General features: G+C 40.6%; 1 protein-coding gene across 1 annotated transcript in view; it reads left to right on the forward strand.

Moving 5' to 3' along the window:
• The window catches only part of LOC130414132 (A disintegrin and metalloproteinase with thrombospondin motifs 20), a 49,634-nt gene that overhangs the window by 28,258 nt on the left and 2,262 nt on the right, over positions 1-19,114 (forward strand). The window contains exons 16-37 of the mRNA XM_056739864.1: positions 1-83; positions 790-956; positions 1,508-1,637; positions 1,718-1,844; positions 1,921-2,131; positions 2,201-2,365; positions 4,041-4,205; positions 4,282-4,401; positions 4,493-4,600; positions 4,921-5,085; positions 5,318-5,578; positions 6,032-6,193; positions 6,649-6,825; positions 15,042-15,209; positions 15,615-15,788; positions 16,873-17,043; positions 17,117-17,326; positions 17,399-17,528; positions 17,636-17,825; positions 18,601-18,734; positions 18,812-18,903; positions 18,987-19,091. The exon at positions 1-83 is cut by the window's left edge and continues 13 nt beyond it. Coding sequence (XP_056595842.1) covers positions 1-83; positions 790-956; positions 1,508-1,637; positions 1,718-1,844; positions 1,921-2,131; positions 2,201-2,365; positions 4,041-4,205; positions 4,282-4,401; positions 4,493-4,600; positions 4,921-5,085; positions 5,318-5,578; positions 6,032-6,193; positions 6,649-6,825; positions 15,042-15,209; positions 15,615-15,788; positions 16,873-17,043; positions 17,117-17,326; positions 17,399-17,528; positions 17,636-17,825; positions 18,601-18,734; positions 18,812-18,903; positions 18,987-19,091 — 3,415 coding nt within the window. The remainder of the gene's footprint in view (positions 84-789; positions 957-1,507; positions 1,638-1,717; positions 1,845-1,920; positions 2,132-2,200; positions 2,366-4,040; positions 4,206-4,281; positions 4,402-4,492; positions 4,601-4,920; positions 5,086-5,317; positions 5,579-6,031; positions 6,194-6,648; positions 6,826-15,041; positions 15,210-15,614; positions 15,789-16,872; positions 17,044-17,116; positions 17,327-17,398; positions 17,529-17,635; positions 17,826-18,600; positions 18,735-18,811; positions 18,904-18,986; positions 19,092-19,114) is intronic.

Below are 19,114 nucleotides of genomic sequence, written 5' to 3' on the forward strand. Positions count from 1 at the left end.
GGTTCGGATTCCTGCCGGTGCGACGAACATTGAAATCAAGCAGGTCAGCTACTCGGGGTCACCAGAAGATGATAACTACCTCGGTGAGTGTTTTTGACATTCATGATGTTGTGCTCAATCCTTTTAAAGCATTTCATACACTAATATATTTGTTTTTATCATACGGCTGGTCGGAATGCTTGATTCTGATTGGCCAGTCGTGACATTTGCAGGTTCATTATTACCAGATAACAGCCACTCTAAACTAATAACACACGGTAACCCGGATACGGGGAATCGTTTTGACTGTTTTTTTTGACAATTTTTTTATAAATATGTATTTTTTATTATTATTTACAAATGATTAAACGTTCTTTCTTACCTTAAAACCGAAAGTAAACGTCTTTTCCTCGCGGAAGTTCTGCATTCTGTAAAAATTAGCTACTGAAACATTTCAAACCCTTTTTTCTCATGTGGCAAGTAGCCGTGTAATAATTGGGATAATGTACAAGCAGCTGGCTGTTATCACCAAATAAACCGTTTCAATGGGATACAAGACCCTTATTTCTGTGATAACAACCGGCTGCCTGTACATTATCCCGTACATAATATCAGTTCATATTTGATTCATGTCTGCTAAGTGAATTACTGTTAATGGAAGTCCTTAGGTTAAACAAAATGTCTTAACTCTGTTTATTTATTTTATTTTAGATGTTTTTTTGTGTCTTGTTGTTGTAGTTTTCCTCTTCCTGTTCTTTGTGATGTGTGTGATGTTCTGTGAGTGTTCATCTTTCTGTTTTTTCGCTTCAGCTCTGTCTGACGGACAGTCCAACTTTCTTCTCAATGGGAATTTCGTGGTGTCGATGTTTAAAAGGGAAATGACGTTCAAAGGAGCTGAAATCGAGTACAGCGGATCAAACACGACGGTGGAGCGCATCAACTGCACACAACGCATCGAGGACGAGCTCGTGCTCCAGGTAACATCCTGACATCATTAAATCCAATGAGGATGTCATGATCGTAATAGAGACACTTTCTCACTCACATTAAACATTGTTCTCTGAAATACTGAAGTCATAATATTCTATTTCAGTTTTGAGATTGTTATGCCACTAAGGGTCTGTTAAGCTCGTTTCAACTGAAAACACAAAACAATTATGCGTCTTGGCCATTCGTTGAAAATACAAACTTTTGAAGATCGGTCTCAAGGTGCAACTTTTTGAAAATTACACCTTTTAAATTACATCCGAACTTTCCGATGATGATGACGTCAGGCACAGGCGAATTAGAGTAGAGCCAAAACAATATGGCGGCTTCCGTACTGTGAGCTCTCGATGCTCGACTATGTTTTAAGGTTTCCTGAGCAAAATGTGGATTTGCTTCACCAATAAGACCAGCAGAGACACACTATTTACATTCACCAGACTTTAAACACACATATACAACGACTAACGGTATTAAAACACACATTTGCCTTAACTGTGTGTGTGTCAAGGCACTGACGTTTTGTGTCTTGTGTGTGTTTCAGGTTTTGTGTGTCGGAAATCTGTACAATCCGGACGTGAGATATTCATTCAGCGTTCCTGTTGAAACTGAGCAAGAAGCGTTTGTGTGGGACGCGTCCGGTCCCTGGCAGGAGTGCACACGCATGTGTCGTGGTAAAATCTGTCTCCGCTTCATTCCTCTTTACACCACAGTGTGTCCAGATCTTTCTCACAGTGTGTGTGTGTGTGTACAGGAGAGCGTCGTCGGAAGGCCGTGTGTGTTCGTAAGAGTGATCATTTAGTGGTTTCTGAGCAGAGGTGTGAGTATCTGCCTCGACCCCGCGGCACAACAGAGTCCTGTAACACACACTGTGAACTCAGGTACTTACACACACACACAATGTAGAGATGACATGATGCGTGACGTGTCATATGTCTGTGTGTGTTCTCTCATCAGGTGGCATATAGCGGGCAGGAGCGATTGTTCCAGTAAGTGTGGCCCCGGGCACCGTACACTGGACGTGTTGTGTATGCGCTACAGTCAGAACAAGTGGCAGAGCGAGCGTGTGGAGAGCAGAGCCTGCGCAGATCTGCCCAAACCCCAGAGCAGAGAGGTCTGTCATGGAGACTGTCTGCAGAAGAGCTGGCAGTACAGCGCCTGGTCTCAGGTAACACAAACACCTGCTCTATCATCTGCTCAGTGTTCTGCAGCGTGTCATGTGACTGTTATCATGTAGTGCTCCAGAACCTGTGGTCAAGGCGTCAGGTCACGACAGGCCTTCTGTATGAATAATCTGAGCCGCAGGCTGGTGGACAGAGAGTGTGATGAACAGCAGAGGATCCTCACAGAACCCTGTAGTGATGTGTCATGTCCTGATTGGTCTGCAGGAGAGTGGAGTGAGGTAAACACACAAGTTAACAGCATCATATTAACATATGAGACCCCTGAAGTACCTTCACTTTTTACTACACTTTACTATACTATACCTTGCTATTGTACACAATACCATACCACATGATCCTACTCCCCGTGCTACTATACCATACAGTGCTAAACAATACTATAACACACAATGCTATGCTACACAATACTATAACACACAATACTATAACACACAATACTATAACACACAATACTATAACACACAATACTATACCACACAATACTATAACACACAATACTATACCACACAATACTATAACACACAATACTATAACACACAATACTATAACACACAATACTATAACACACAATGCTATAACACACAATACTATACCACACAATACTATAACACACAATACTATACCACACAATACTATACCACACAATACTATACCACACAATACTATAACACACAATGCTATAACACACAATACTATAACACACAATACTATAACACACAATACTATAACACACAATACTATACCACACAATACTATACCACACAATACTATAACACACAATGCTATGCTACACAATACTATAACACACAATACTATACCACACAATACTATAACACACAATACTATACCACACAATACTATAACACACAATACTATAACACACAATACTATACCACACAATACTATACCACACGATACTATAACACACAATACTATAACACACAATGCTATAACACACAATACTATAACATACAATGCTATACCACACAATACTATACCACACAATACTATAACATACAATACTATACCACACAATACTATACCACACAATACTATAACACACAATGCTATGCTACACAAGACTATAACACACAATACTATACCACATAATACTATACCACACAATACTATACCACACAATACTATAACACACAATACTATACCACACAATACTATAACACACAATACTATACCACACAATACTATAACACACAATGCTATGCTACACAAGACTATAACACACAATACTATACCACATGATACTATACCACACAATACTATACCACACAATACTATAACACACAATACTATACCACACAATACTATAACACACAATACTATACCACACAATACTATAACACACAATGCTATGCTACACAAGACTATAACACACAATACTATACCACATGATACTATACCACACAATACTATAACACACAATGCTATGCTACACGATATTATACCGCATGATGCTATCCTACACAATATGTTATCCAATATCACTATATACTGTACTATGCTATAATGCACAACAGTGTACAAAACCACTACATACTATGCTGCATCACTCTCTACTATATACTTTATATACTGCATAAAACACTATAACATATTACTGCATTATATTGATTCACTATAGGATATTACACGACACTACACCACTGTATTCTACATCACTGTACAGTGTTGTTACACTAGTATATACTGAGAAGCTGAGTTTCTTCATTATAAATAACAAGGTTTTATTCTTGATTGGTTGATTTTGTTATTGTATGATATCTCTGTTATTTCATGTCATTGCAGATGTAAGATAAGTAAAGTTTGGTGAAAGCAGATAACATTAGAAACTGTACAGTAGTCAACACAAGTTCTGTGTCGTGTGTGTTTGTGTAGTGTTTAGTGACCTGTGGTAAAGGTGTCAGACACAGGCAGGTGCTTTGCATTCTGGGAGATGAGAAAGTAAGCGAGCAGCGCTGTGACATCAGCACTAAACCCTCATCTGTGGGCAGCTGTGACCTCTCAGAATGTGCGTCCTGGCAGGTCGGAGTCTGGAGTCCGGTATGAACATCTCATGTGAAATGCATTTGAGGTCTCAGTGAGATGTGTGTTGTGTAACTGAGTGTGTTGTGTGTAGTGTACAGTGAGCTGCGGACAGGGATATCAGATGAGAGCCGTCCGGTGTGTGTCAGGTGATTATCCACAGACGCTGGACGATAGAGAGTGTAACGCAGCCACCAGACCCAGAGACAGTCAGGTACAACACACACCTGTAGACAGAAGTCACATCAAACACTGTTTGGAGGAGGTGTGATCTAGTGTGTGTGTGTGTGTGTGTGTGTGTGTAGGACTGTGAGATGTCAGCTTGTCCTCGTACAGCATCTGTCTTAAACACACCTGGACCAGCAGAACCCGCTCACATACAAACACAGTGGAGATACGGCTCATGGACCACAGTGAGTAACACACACACACACAGACACACACACACACACACACACATGCACACCCACACACATACACACACACACTGACACATGCACACACACAAACGCACGCACTCGCGCACACATACACACAAACAAACACACATACACACACAAATGCATGTCGAACACAGACACTTGCACACATACAGAGACACATTTGCACACACACAGAGACACACAGACACTTGCACACATACAGAGACACACATGCACACACACAGAGACACACAGACACAAATTGACACACAGGTCTTAACTAGTTCCTCTCACTCATGTGTGTGTGTCAGTGCTCGGTGTCGTGCGGTGAAGGTCGGAGAGGACGTTACGTCAGCTGTAGAGATGCTCAAGGGGGCGTCGCCGATGAGTCTAACTGCGCTCACCTGCCACGCCCCCCTGACTCCTCAACCTGCTTCAGCCCCTGCGGCCAATGGAGAGACAGCGAGTGGTCCACGGTGAGTGAACAAACATTTCATAACATCTTCACACGAGCTGAGTGTATGGACAACACTGATCCAGAGGACTTCCTGTTTCACCACACAAACATCACCACCAACAGAACGTTTCCAACTGAAGTCCAAACAGGAAGTGCGTCTGGATCAGTGTGTTAAAAGCTTTTGTGTTTATTTAGAATAAAACATCACTGTGAAGTGTGAAGCAGCTCATGTTGAACTGGTTTCTCTTCAGTGTTCAGTGACGTGCGGTGTGGGTCGCTCCACTCGACGGGCGGTGTGTATGAACTATCATCATCAGGTGGACGAGTCTTTCTGTCACCCGGATGAGAAGCCCAACACCGAGCAGGAGTGTGCCGCCGCCCCCTGTCAATCATCCCATCAGTGGCCCAATAACCAGCCGCATTTGCCCCATGACCCCGGCAGTCACCCCGGACATGACAGCTGGAACGTCCCATCAGCCGACAACCAGTGGAGGACGGGACCGTGGGGAGCGGTGCGTCATCTCATTATTAAAGACACACAGTTTCAGGCCTGCGGTGCTGAAGAGTCACATGACCCGTACGCCTCTTGTGATTGGCCGTATCTGGAGATTCCAGACGGCACACATGTCCAGTGTTTGTTTTCTGTCATATTTTACGCTCTTCATAAACGCCTCGATCATCTGACTGCAATTTTCCTCATTAGCACATGTGCCTGTTAGCTTTGATGTGATGCATGCTGGGATTGAATGTGTGTTTGTTTAATGTGAATGGTTGTCTGCAGGATTACAGTGAGAGAACAGTACACACACATGACTCCTGCTGATGTTTATATGACACTATCAGCTTATTAAAGTTGTGTACACGCAGGTTTATGAGAATGAGATGTGTTACACAGACCATCACACAACTACACCTGTCACCTCAAGAGAAGTAAAGTCGTGTTTGATATTTGTGTGTGTGTCCAGTGTTCCAGCACGTGTGACGGGGGGTCTCAGAGGAGGGTGGTGGTCTGTCAGGACGCAGACGGACGCAGCAACAATTACTGCGACGAGAGACTCAAACCCAGCGAATCAAAGAACTGCAACTCTGGACCCTGTCCACACTGGAACTACGGCGTCTGGGGAGAGGTGAGACACACACACACACACACACACACACACACATGCATACATACAAACATAAGAAAACACACAAACAAAAGAACACACATATGTCTGTACAAACACACACAAGCACGTGTACGTACACACACGCGTACATATGTACAAAGACAAGCTTGCGAACACGCAAACAGAGACGCGTAAGAACACACATACACACGTGTACTTACACGCGCACATGCATACGTACACACACACACGCACACAAGCGTACGATCACGCACACACACGCGTACGATCACACACACATGTATGTACACAAATATACACACAAGCATACACACACACACATGCAACACACACACACGTGGACGTACACTCTTACACACGCGTACAAACAAACACAAACTGTGTTGCAGGATTAAGACCTCTTGTGTCAGACTGTTACACACATGCGTCATGTGTGTGTTTCTCTCTCTCAGTGCACGCAGTCGTGTGGCGGCGGTCAGCGGACGAGGTTGGTGGTGTGTCAGCTTTCGAGCGGTCAGAGGTTAACTGAACACAACTGTGATGTGCTGGACAAACCACCTGATGGGGAGGCGTGTAACACCAGGTCCTGCCCCGGCACCGCTTCCTGGCACAGACACGCATGGCAGCCGGTACGATAGCCACACACACTCTCTCTCTCTCTCTCTCTCTCTCTCGCTCCGTTATCTCCTAAGCTGCTGGAGACGCTGGCCAATCATAAGCCAGATGCTGTTGTCATGTGTAAAATGTTTCTCAAACACTGATTGGCCGTCAGGGCAGGTGTTGGATGAAACACAGTGGGCAGGGTGAAGTTCATGTATGTTTTCCACAACATTGGGGTTTGTGTTGTGTTGTGTTGTGTCCTGATGAACAAATTATTTCAGCTTTATTCAGTGTATATTTGTGTATAAGAGTTGATTATCATAATAATTATTACTCATCAGTATCATATTCTATATTGTATATGTATCGTTGTACAGACGTTCATCAATATTATTATTTAAGTGTTGTGTGAACTGGTGCTCATCGACTTGTGTCCACTTGTACAGATGAAAATAATTTGATTCTCTTTATTTTGTTTTGTGATTATGATTATTTTGCAGTATGTTTTATAAATATTATTTTTGTGGCGTGTAGAAATATACGTGACCACACGTTTACAGGAACTTTCCACAAATACCTCACGGTTTCCTTTATGTTTGGAAATGCACTCGCACGCAGATATAGATCAACAGTAGTTAGAGACGCCCAGAGATTGTGACGTTGGCGTCAGTAAAATGAATATTATTTAAACTCCGTCATCATCAGGGTTAAAACTCAACACGGTGCTGATTCATCAAATCATTTCAGATTTTGTGTTATCTGACATTATTTTTCTATTACAGTTGAATTAAAGTCACAGCCGATGTCTGTGAGCGAGACTTAAAGAGCATTTTAGCTCCTGAAATCTCTTCAGACGTTGCTGCTCTCTGTTTTTATTTCCGTCTGAAACCTTTTTCTTCCGTCAGCCGGGAGAATATTCTGGGCAAACTTTTTTTTTTAAACACCGGTGCTCGACTGCGGTTAAATGATTTTAAAGCGCTTCACATGTACATCAGTTGTTCTCCGCAGGACTCATCTGCTCTTCAGACGTGTTGAAGGATGTGTTTATTTATTTGTTTACGACAGAAAATCCAGTGCTTCAGTTTTATAATATATGTTTTTTTTTGGCATGACACTAAATCCATCCATCCATCCATCCATCCATCCATCGCTCTCTCTCTCATTCTTTCTCTCTGTTTTAGTTGTCGCTTCTTTCCTTCTTTTCTGTTTTAAACTCCCCGTGAGATTTTGACTCCCCTACTTCTGATTGGTTCATTCACTTAGGATGCTGCTTGTGATTGGTCCCTATCTCTAAAGCCCGCCCCCACACCTAATCCTAACACTAACCTTTGCAGGGGAAAACAGGGGAGTCATAATCTCACGGGGAGTCAGATTCTGACATGACGCCGGCCCTCATGACCTCATCATCATTATGTAGTGTTTCATGTGTTTTAATCTCAGAAATGTTTTTGAACGTGTCACATTTGTCTCCATCTCCACACTGTAAAAATGATTAAAGTACATAAAGGTGAATGTTTGTGTTGTTTTTTGTGTGTAGGTGAAACGGCTTATTGCAAACACACATATTGGTATTCAACTCTACATTTCTGACCTTCGCTTTGATTTCAGTGATTGGTTTTGTTCAGACATGTAAAAGCGCTCGGGACGCAGCGTGATTTGATTTTTTTCTCCATGTCAGTTTCTCTGTCAGCGTGTGTAATGAGTGTTTGGCAGCGTGTGTGATTTCTACATGTGGAAATGATTTGTCTAATGGCTTTGCCGCAATGCATTTGGCCAGAAACGCTCTCTATTTTGCTTTTACAACAACAGTCGCTGATAATAATCACAGTTGGCAAGAGTTCTTCATTTGAGAGGCATGTTGAGTGTTTAGAAAAGAGGAAAAAAGCTTGTTGTAATCACTGCTGTGGTGGAAAAAAACAAACCCCGGGTTCACCTTTCAGTTAAAAACATCTTTATGTTTCAGATATACATGCAGGATTCAAGTGTGACATTATACTTTGATATTTATGAAGTCTGGAGCCTGAAGTTCTTTAATATTCACTAGAGAAGTGTGAACTTCACCTCTCATTCAGGTTTATTTGTGGAGGTAAAGGCTCGTAAATCAACATGTCGCCGCTCTCAAACACTGCAGCTGTTTTCTCAAGAATAATCATCCTAAAACCACACAGCTATTAGTGATATGATGGGCTGCAGACATTTACCCAGCATGCAGTGGGGGGACGCATGAAAAACAACTTGATTACATTAACATTCATCACATTAGACATTTGTGGTCCGTCCGGCACAAGAGAAAATCATTTAGCTTTTGTGTGTATAAATGTAAAAGATAAAAATCATGTTGAATTATTTTACAAATGGTAGAAATCCAGGTAGAGAAGCAGATTAAAGTGAAGTGTAGATTTATTGAAAATAATATAAAATAAAACAAACTCAAGTACAACCCAGAGCATGAAACAGAGACCGACACCAAACAAAGGAAACACTAGGGCTTAAATACACTGGGATTACAAGGAAAAAGAAACACCTGGGGAAACTAATTAACAAGAAAAACTACAAAGGACTACAAACATGGCACACAACAGGAAATAAATCCAAAAATAAATCCAAAATAACAGGAAACACAGAACAGGCCAGACCCTTCCTTCAATCTCATTTAATCTCTGATCCAAAATCTTTTTCTTTTTTTGAAATAAAGAGAAATTATGTGTGAATGGCATCGTTTTGTATTTTGCTGAATATTTTTTTATAAGACTAGAGCGATGAAAACAACATAAACCACATGACAAAACATCAATTAGTTTTCTGTTCAAATCTCACATGAAGTCAACTTTAATTTCTGTCTGCACAAACAATATTCCAACACAATAATTTACTTTGTTAAATGACGTTTATATTTGTTTTATACTAATATATTTGACTGACACTTCATCTGAGAAAACAAGAGGAACGCCTTTATTTTTAATTGGCTAAAACTGGAACAGTAAAACATTTAACCTTTCAACATTTACTCTAAATTATACATATACATCTGCATTAAAGGAGAAAAACTTCATTTTGTTCAGTTCATTTGTTATAGAATCACATCCATGACGTTTCACATCACACAAACAAAAATTGCAATAATGATTTATTCACAATAAAAAAAGCTAAAGTTTATTAATAAAATCCAGTAATATGATGAATCTGTGGTGGGATGTGTTGTGTTGTTTGTGTATTGTGGACGTGAGCGAGCGTGATTCTGATGTGATCCATATGTTGACCCCGAGCGCTCGACCACAAGGTCACATCCCATCATTTCACTTCCTGTTTCCTTTCACTTTTTAAATTAAAACAACATGAATTACCCTCAGAATAGAAACTAACAGACCTTTAACATCCCACTTTCTTTCTTACATGATCGCTTTGAGAGATTCCAGACCTTCTGACGTCTGAGAAAGAGAAGCCTTCTTGATGTTTAATATGAAACCTTTTAGTTTCACAGAAGGAATTCAAGTTTTTATTCTGTATTTTTCCCCCATAATTAGATTTCCCTTGTCGTGTGTGGCGTTGATCTGATCAAAGTGTTGCGGATTAGAATAGCAAATGTATACAAGTTGCAATCATTTGTTGCATAATGATAAATATAATGAAACAATGAACGAGACACCCAAAGTGTTGCTTATATACATTTACTCCAGAAACATCCGTTTTTAGTTTATAAGGACATTAAACTGCCTCTTTTCTTTCCTTTTTTTGGAATCTTTAGGAAATTTAGACAATTTTTGTATTTTTATTATTAATTATATTATTAGTTCCTTTCATCAATTTCTGATTCAAATATGTAAATTGTGATCATCTGTAATTTGGACATGATACATCAATTTACCTTTAACAAGTTTTTCTGGACACCCCTATGAAAAATCTGTGTCTGTGTCACGTCTAGACGGCATAAACGGTTTTGTGTAATATAATAATGCTAATAATTGTGTGAATTACTGATTGATTGAAGATCAGAGACAGTGTCAGAACTCTGAGGTTAAGGACAGAGATCACGAGGGCAGACTGTGTGGAATGAGAACGTCTGGATGTGTTTAAAGAGTGTGTTGCCAGGGTTTAGACTAAATCCCCCTTTAATCCTGATGCCTTCACTCTCTGTCAGATACTGTAAACGTCATGAATCTGATCTGACATCTGTCGACATCTCTTTCTGTTACATGATGACATGAATCTGAATCCGTGACTTTGGCTGAATTTAAGATCATTTGGAGTTGAAGGAGTTCACACATGACATTATAATGAATCCCCTTTTTAAAGGTACCTGTTTGTTCTAGTTGGATGTTGGATCTGACCGGCTGACGTCACTCACAGATTTGATCCAGATGTGTGTGAAACGTTAAACAGATCCGCCTGTGAGTCATTAACACGTGTTTTAAAGAACACGGTCAGATTACGGCTCCGTTCAAAAGCATTTCACTGCACATGTATGTCAATATTTACACGATATGAAAATGTTTATGACAGTAGATGTTTGTTTAGCGGTCTGATTTGAATATGGGAATGTAAACTTGGCAGGCTAGAAAAACAACCCGTTCATGTGGAAACCGAGGCCACGCATAGACGCCAGAGATTATATGACATTTAATTACAACAAAATGCTCGGTATGGAAAACTCACGTGATGATTTCATGATGACGGATGAGAGGATGTCCAGCTGGAATATAGAAAGTTTGTTCTCGAAGTACTGCAGCCGTGTTTGGACGCACCTTTAAGACAGCACTGGTGACCCTGTAATGAGTCCCTGAGGTCAGAGGTCAGGTGTTAGCACATGTCATGTCGTAGGTCATGTGACTTTCAATTTTGTTGTGTTGGTGAGAGAATCTCAAGTAGTTTGCTTTCTGTAAGGTGTTGTGTTTCACTTAGGGTTAGGGTTAGTAAATAAAATGATATTTAGTCAGCCGTTATATATCGGGGAATTTTATAACGGATTAGAACGCTGCTCAGCCAATCAGAATCAAGGACCAGAACTGACCGTTTTATGATATCATTTATACCATGGTCTGTTTCAATACTGGATTCTGATTGGCTGGAAGGTGAGCATTAAAAGCCTTCAACGCACGGGGGGCTCCAGTCAGTCTGACTTTTACATTTAAATGAACTGACAAAATAAGCGTCTTTCTCACCTGTTTGATCTAAAATGACCCTGTAAACATCAATAAATGCTTTAACTTGGCAAATAACTTTACGAAAATACCCAAAAAGGTTTGGAGGGCAGCGATAGAATATGAGCACTGGCACTTCCTGGAACTAATTGTTCTTCTTCTGTTTCCCATATTTGGAGTTTCCATGCAAGAGCGCCATCTAGCGTCTTCTTCTTGTTTCGTTTATAGGGGGTTGACAAGACAATTTATGGTGTATTACTGCCACCAACTGGGCTGGAGTTTGAAGTATTAATAGGGAACATCAACACAAACCAAATAAAATAATAATATTAAAAAAGAAGGTTATATTTATATATAACCTTCAGTATTTGATTCTCAAATACTGTTGTCCAAACCTGTGCTCTTGAGATATCTAAATATTTCTTTCTGTTTTCTTGTCCTGAGACAGTGCTTCACATATTTGATAGATTAAATAATTGTAATAACTGTAATAATTCTAGGTTTTACAATCCCTTACATAATTCTTCTCTTTCTCGCAAAGTGTAGAAGTAGAGCCCTTTCTGATGTGGCGGCATTTATCCGTAAGACATTGAGAAACTGAGAACACAATATATCGCCCAGCCCTACTTTAGTTATTTACTGTCAACATTCCAGAAGTCCAGATGTGTGCCGTCCAGCATCTGCGCTGAAGATAAATGTGTCCTGACCTGCAAACAAACCTTCAAAACCTTCATTGGTTTCTCAGATTACAGTCAGTGATGCCGCTCCATACGTTGATTTGAGGTTGTCGTTGCGTCTCTGTTGGGTTTGTGTTGCGTTGATGAATCGTGATATTGTTTGTTTGAGGTTGTGGCAGTGTTGGTGATGGACGGGTGCGTGACGTGTCCAGATCTTTGAAGAGTCTTCTCATGTGGTTTCCATAAACACACACGTGACGTAAATGCGGCGTGTTGGAGGAATCTGACTCAACTTTGACACGTGTTTTATACATGACTGTGGACACATTGTGATGAAGTGGATTCTATTGGTTAAATCCTCATCCACACATCATTCATTAGTTTATAGACATAATTTAAAATCATAGTAAAAATCATTCAAACTATGGAATAACACACATGTCACTTGAGAATTATTTTACGATCTAATCTGAATCATGATTGACAGAAATGATCTCTTGTCATTGTCTGAAGCAGTTTCTTGATGCTTTTTTAACCCCATCGAGCTCATTTTATTTACATTTATCAGTTTGTCAGTCGCTTTTATCACTTGCAGTGTTAGTGTATACATGTCTTTGATCAGGATGATTTATTGTTTTCTCTGAATATTTTTACTTCACTGCATTATAAAACTCCACAACATTTCATGTTTTTATCAATAATAATTAATAATCGAATACTTCATGACACTCAAATATTTTGACGTGAGTAAAGACCATTTCAAAAGCAGTCTTCACAAATGAAGGAGAAGAACGTTGTTCACACAGTTACATTTTTCATTTCACACGTTTATGAAAACACCTTCAGATGAAAAGATCAAGAGAATCATTTCAGTCATTTCACCTCAACACTTGTGAACATGTGAAGTGTTTTTAAGCTTTGAGTTCGTATAGAATTATAAGATGACTTTAATGACGACTCAACACATGTGGTCTCATTACAGATGTGTTTTAAACACACAGTACATGTACAAACACTGGTTTTTCTTCAGCAGGTCAACATGAACATGAACTCTTAGATGAAACTGATATATGTGTCATTAATATTTAATGTGTTTAATCTGACTTACCTGACAGTTACAGAGCTGAGAGCTGAAGGAGCGTCTGGAGGTCTCGTCTGGTCTCTCTCCTATGATGTGTGTTCTCATGAACCTGAATCACTCTTAACCAACAGCAGATCTCTCTCTCTCTCTCTCTCTCTCTCTCTCTCTCTCTCTCTCTCTCTCTCTCTCTCTCTCTCTCTCTCTCTCTCTCTCTCTCTCTCTCTCTCTCTCTCTCTCTCTCTCTCTCTCTCTCTCTCTCTCTCTCTCTCTCTCTCTCTCTCTCTCTCTCTCTCTCTCTCTCTCTCTCTCTCTCTCTCTCACTCTATCTCTCTTTCTCTCTCTCTCTCTCACTCTCTCTCTCTCTCTCTCTCTCTCTCTCTCTCTCTCTCTCTCTCTCTCTGTCTCTCTCTTTCTCTCTCTCTCTCTCTCTCTCTCTCTCTCTCTCTCTCTCTCTCTCTCTCTCTCTCTCTCTCTCTCTCTCTCTCTCTCTCTCTCTCTCTCTCTCTCTCTCTATCTCTCTCTCTCTCTCTCTCTCTCTGTCTCTCTCTCTCTCTCTCTCTCTCTCTCTCTCTCTCTCTCTCTCTCTCTCTCTCTCTCTCTCTCTCTCTCTCTCTCTCTCTCTCTCTCTCTCTCTCTCTCTCTCTCTCTCTCTCTCTCTCTCTCTCTCTCTCTCTCTCTCTCTCTCTCTCTCTCTCTCTCTCTGTCTATCTCTCTCTCTCTCTCACTCTCTCTCTCTCTCTCTCTCTCTCTCTCTCTCTGGTTTATCTCACTTTATTTCCTCTTCATGTACTGACGTGTGTGTGTGTGTTATCTTGTCTTTGATGTGTTCCTCATGCAGACCTGTGTTTAAAATACTTCTCTAATGACTCTCTTTATGATGTGTGTGTGTGTGTGTGTGTGTATCTTCTGAGAGATGTTGACTGATCTCACGTGCTGGTTGTATTGTGCTGTTTTTTTGCTGATCTGATAATAATAAATATTATTTTTCTTCATTTTTCAGTGAGATGTCTCAGTCAGATTCAGTTGTGTATCTGTGTGGTCTGGTGTGATGAAGGGTTGTGTTGAGGATGTTGGTGCCGGATGTTAACATCTCTCCTCAGGATCTATGTGTTTATTTGATCCAGATAACAGCAGATGGTTTGAGTTTGAAGCAGATTGTTTGATTCTTCATGAAAATTGGACCTTTTTTCATTTGATAGTGTTGTTTTGTTTTCTCTCAGGTTGGATTGATGTTTTTATATTGACTTCTCTCATAAAGAAAGCGTCTAGACTGTGTATCAGATTCTCTCGAGTTGTTATTCTCTGTGTATTTGATGGAGCACCGCTGATGTGATTGTGTTTGTGTGCAGTGCTCTGTGTCGTGTGGTAAAGGGATGAAAGAGAGAGAGATCACGTGTGTTGATCAGAACCAGACCCAGATGGATGATGAGAGGTGTGTTCATCAGAAGAGACCCAGAACACAGAAGACCTGTCGAGCCGGACCCTGTCCCATCTGGACCACCAGTCAGTGGGGGGAGGTAATGATACAGATTTATCATTTCTTACGCTTTGTCTGTATAGTTATCCAAGTTATGAACGGTCTTTATTGATGATTAGAATAGTCATCTTTAGGAGAATCGGTGGAATCTGAATCTGAAACCGCGCCCCCTGTCAGGAAGCAATAGTCACTCCATACAGCATCAAGTCACACGTGTTTAATGTGCAGAAACCTCCAGACACCCGCTCGCTGACCGCAGTCGGACTGATTTGTGGATGTGTTGTGTTATATATTGTGTAGTTTGTGTATCTACAGTGTGCTCAACTTATACTCCCATTCAGACTCAAATGTTCAGGTTTATAGTAGTTCAAACTTTATTGTTTATCAAACCAAAGACCTAAGATTGATCATGAAGTGTGTGTGTCTTTGTGTGTGTGTGTTGTAGTGCTCTGTGACTTGTGGTGTTGGCGTTCAGACTCGTGAGGCTTTCTGCAGATTAAAGGTCAGAGGTCGAGTCAGTGATGATGTGTGTGACACGCGTGTTCGTCCGGACCGGACCCAGTCGTGTTTTCAGACGGAGTGTCCGACACACAGCTGGACCACACGCCAGTGGCAGAACGTGAGAGACAGGACAGACACTAAACACGCTAAGAACCGGCTTCACAGACACGGCTGAGTCAAATAGATATTTAAGTCACTTTTGAAAAAACATTCTGGTGTTCAGATCTATTCAACCATATGTCAAGGAAAGTTGGTTTCAGTCTCGAAATCTCCAACATTGATTTTAGTCTGAGACGATTAAGCGTCTGTGAGACCGGACATGAGAGAAGAACATGTGTTTCTAATCCACTGGAGTCTGTTGGTGGTCATCTTGTGGTTAGAATCATTGATCTGGTTTGAGTGCGGTGCTGTTGAGCCTAAAAATAAAGTTTTATTTGCATTTTGATGTCTCAAAAGATTTGTGAAATCTGGACACAAAAAAAACTACAGCAGAATTTAGACAAACACAGACATGAAGAATCAGGGTTTGAGTGGCAATCAACAAAAGAAAACATTGTGCCGCAATGCATGCTGGGTAACATCTCAGTACCAAACTCATTCCTGATTCCCAGCATGCATTGCGGTTGATCTGTCACCATTGTTGAGATTCATCCACTGATTCTTGATCTCTACGTAAGTCTACATTTACATTTACATTTAGCAGACGCTTTTATCCAAAGCGACTTACATTTCTTTATCCTATACATTTTACATAGGTATTTGTAATCCCCTGGGAATGAACCCACAACCTTGCGTTGTTAGCGCTATGCTCTTACCACTGAGCTACAGGAAATTCTAAATTCTGCCGTAGTTTTTTTTGTGTTCTGTTTTCACAAATCTTCAGTATGATGGGGATTTTAATGACCACCAACATCTCCAGTGGATAAGATTCTCATTGCATCGTCATGACAACAGTACATCACATGCACACGGGTACAACACGCCAACAAATCTTACACATGAGATTGAAGGTCCAAGAGATTCAAGAGCACAACTCAAGGAAACACTGATTACCATGATGCACATTTTCTATGTCTTTAAAGCGTTTTCAAAAACATGAATATTTTTCCCAGCATGCACAGCTTTGACTCCATCAGATGTAAAGTGAGATGTGTTATTGTATTTGAAGTAAATATTCATGTACATGTTCTCTGTGTGTGTAGTGTAACGAGAGCTGTGGACAGGGTGTGAGGTTCAGACCGGTCTTCTGTGTGGACAGAGACATGAATGTGGTTTCTGACAGTTTGTGTGACGCTTCTAAGAAACCGGACACACATGAGAGCTGTCACAGCGCCCCCTGTCAGCACATGTGGATCACTACACACTGGAGTCAGGTACAGTACAGTGTGTGTGTGTGTGTGATGATGCTGTGTGTGTGTGACGATGAAGTGTGTTTGTGTGTTTCAGTGTTCGGTGTCGTGTGGTTTTGGACTTCAGCGTCGGGAGGTCTTCTGTTCTGTCGTGCCCTTTGACCTCACTCTGAGCTCTTTCAGTGCACAGTCATATTCTCAGACGTCTCCTAATGAATGTCGTGACATCCTGCCGGCAGACACGCAACCCTGTCAGGTCTCCGTGTGTCCGTTAGCTGTGTACTGGAAGCTGGGCCCGTGGAGCAAGGTGTGTAGTGTGTAGTGTGGAAGGGATGAAGAGTTTGCTGTGAATGTAATGTGTCATGTTTTGTGTGTTCAGTGTTCTCAGACGTGTGGAGCTGGAGTGATGGAGAGGAGTGTGGATTGTGTGAACGCTGATGATGTCACATCTCACGCGTGTTCACCGTCCACACGGCCCGAGTCTCACGCTACCTGCAGACTGACAGACTGTGAGTCAGTGCTCTCTTCACTGACTATACAACGCACACAGTGTGTACTTCAAAGTGACATCGATTATTGTAATGACATTTTGGACATTTGTTATTCTGTGAACCAGGTGAACTTCACACGAGCTGCAGAGAGCTTCATATGAAGGGAGGCATCAGGGAAGATGGAGAACGTTTTCTTAAAGTCAAATCTAAAATTCTTCAGATTTACTGTGATGAAATGCACACCAGACACCCGAAAGAGTACGTGACCCTGCGCAGCGGCCAAACAGACAACTACTCAGAGATCTATGCATACAGGTAAAACATCATCACACTACGAGAAGAAATCATCGTCTACTGTCAAGGCTAAACCTGTAATTACAAAAACAAATTAAGTTATAATAGGAAAATTAATTAAGGAACTATTTACTTGTTTAAACAAACACAAGAGTTTTTTAATTTAATGTAATATTGAATTTATTTTTGTATTATTTATTTGGTTTAATTTTGAATTTATTTTGTGGTATTTGTTATTATTTAGAATAATTATTTTAGCTTTACAGTTATTTATGCTTTCGTTAATTTTTTTCATACTTTTTTATTTATGTCTTTATTTATTTTTTCTCATGCGTGTTTATTCCCACGTTAATTTATTTATCTGATAAATATTTACTGTGTATTTTCTGTGTGGAAAATGGAAACGAGGAGGTGGTGTTTGCGCAGCTTCATGTCATCATTGGTTAAGAACTGATGTATAGAAATACAATTTTATTGAAATGTTTTATAGCAACGATGATTTTTCATAAAAAGAAACTTCAAGCAAAAATCATATCAAAATAAATGAAGGCAAACATTGAAGTAATTGTATGTGTTTAATGAAGTAATGTTTTTTTTTTGGTATTGTCACAATGCTGTATTTTTTTGAAACGATTGAAATCCTCGTTCTGTATGCCGTGAGCATCTGTCTACTTTAACTGGTAATTATGGGATGGGCTGTGAATGATGCATGTGATGATTGATCCGAACACAAACGGCGTCATAATTCAGTGGTGTCTCTGTGAATCCAGCTGACGGTGTGTTTGTATGTTGACAGGCTTCAGAACCCGTTTGAATGTCCGTATAACGGCACCAGGACACAAGACTGCGTCTGCAGGAAGGATTATTCTGCCGCGGGTTACACCGTCTTCCAGAGAGTCCGTCTGGACCTTTCAACGATGCGTGTCATCAGTGAGTCATTTGTTCTTCATCATCGTCATCATCATGACTCACATTCATCTGACGCTCTGTTGATTTGTGTTTTCCAGCGACTGACGTGAAGTTCAGTCGGACACTGTTCGGTCGCTCCGTCCCGTTTGCCTCTGCCGGAGATTGTTACAGTGCTGCTAAATGTCCTCAGGTAATAAACTTCATTAAGAAACATTTAAATAATTTAATTGAAAACGAGGAATATAATTGAGCGTTCTTCTCTTTTCTGGTTAGGGTCAGTTTAGCATTAATCTGGCCGGCACAGGGTTAAAGGTCGCAGGTTCCACTAAATGGGTTTCCCAGGGCAACTATGTGTCACTGAAGGTTCATCGATCACAGGTGAGGACGGCACAGAACTCGCT

The sequence above is a fragment of the Triplophysa dalaica genome, chromosome 24 (assembly GCF_015846415.1).
Source record: "Triplophysa dalaica isolate WHDGS20190420 chromosome 24, ASM1584641v1, whole genome shotgun sequence".
Lineage (NCBI taxonomy): Eukaryota > Metazoa > Chordata > Actinopteri > Cypriniformes > Nemacheilidae > Triplophysa > Triplophysa dalaica.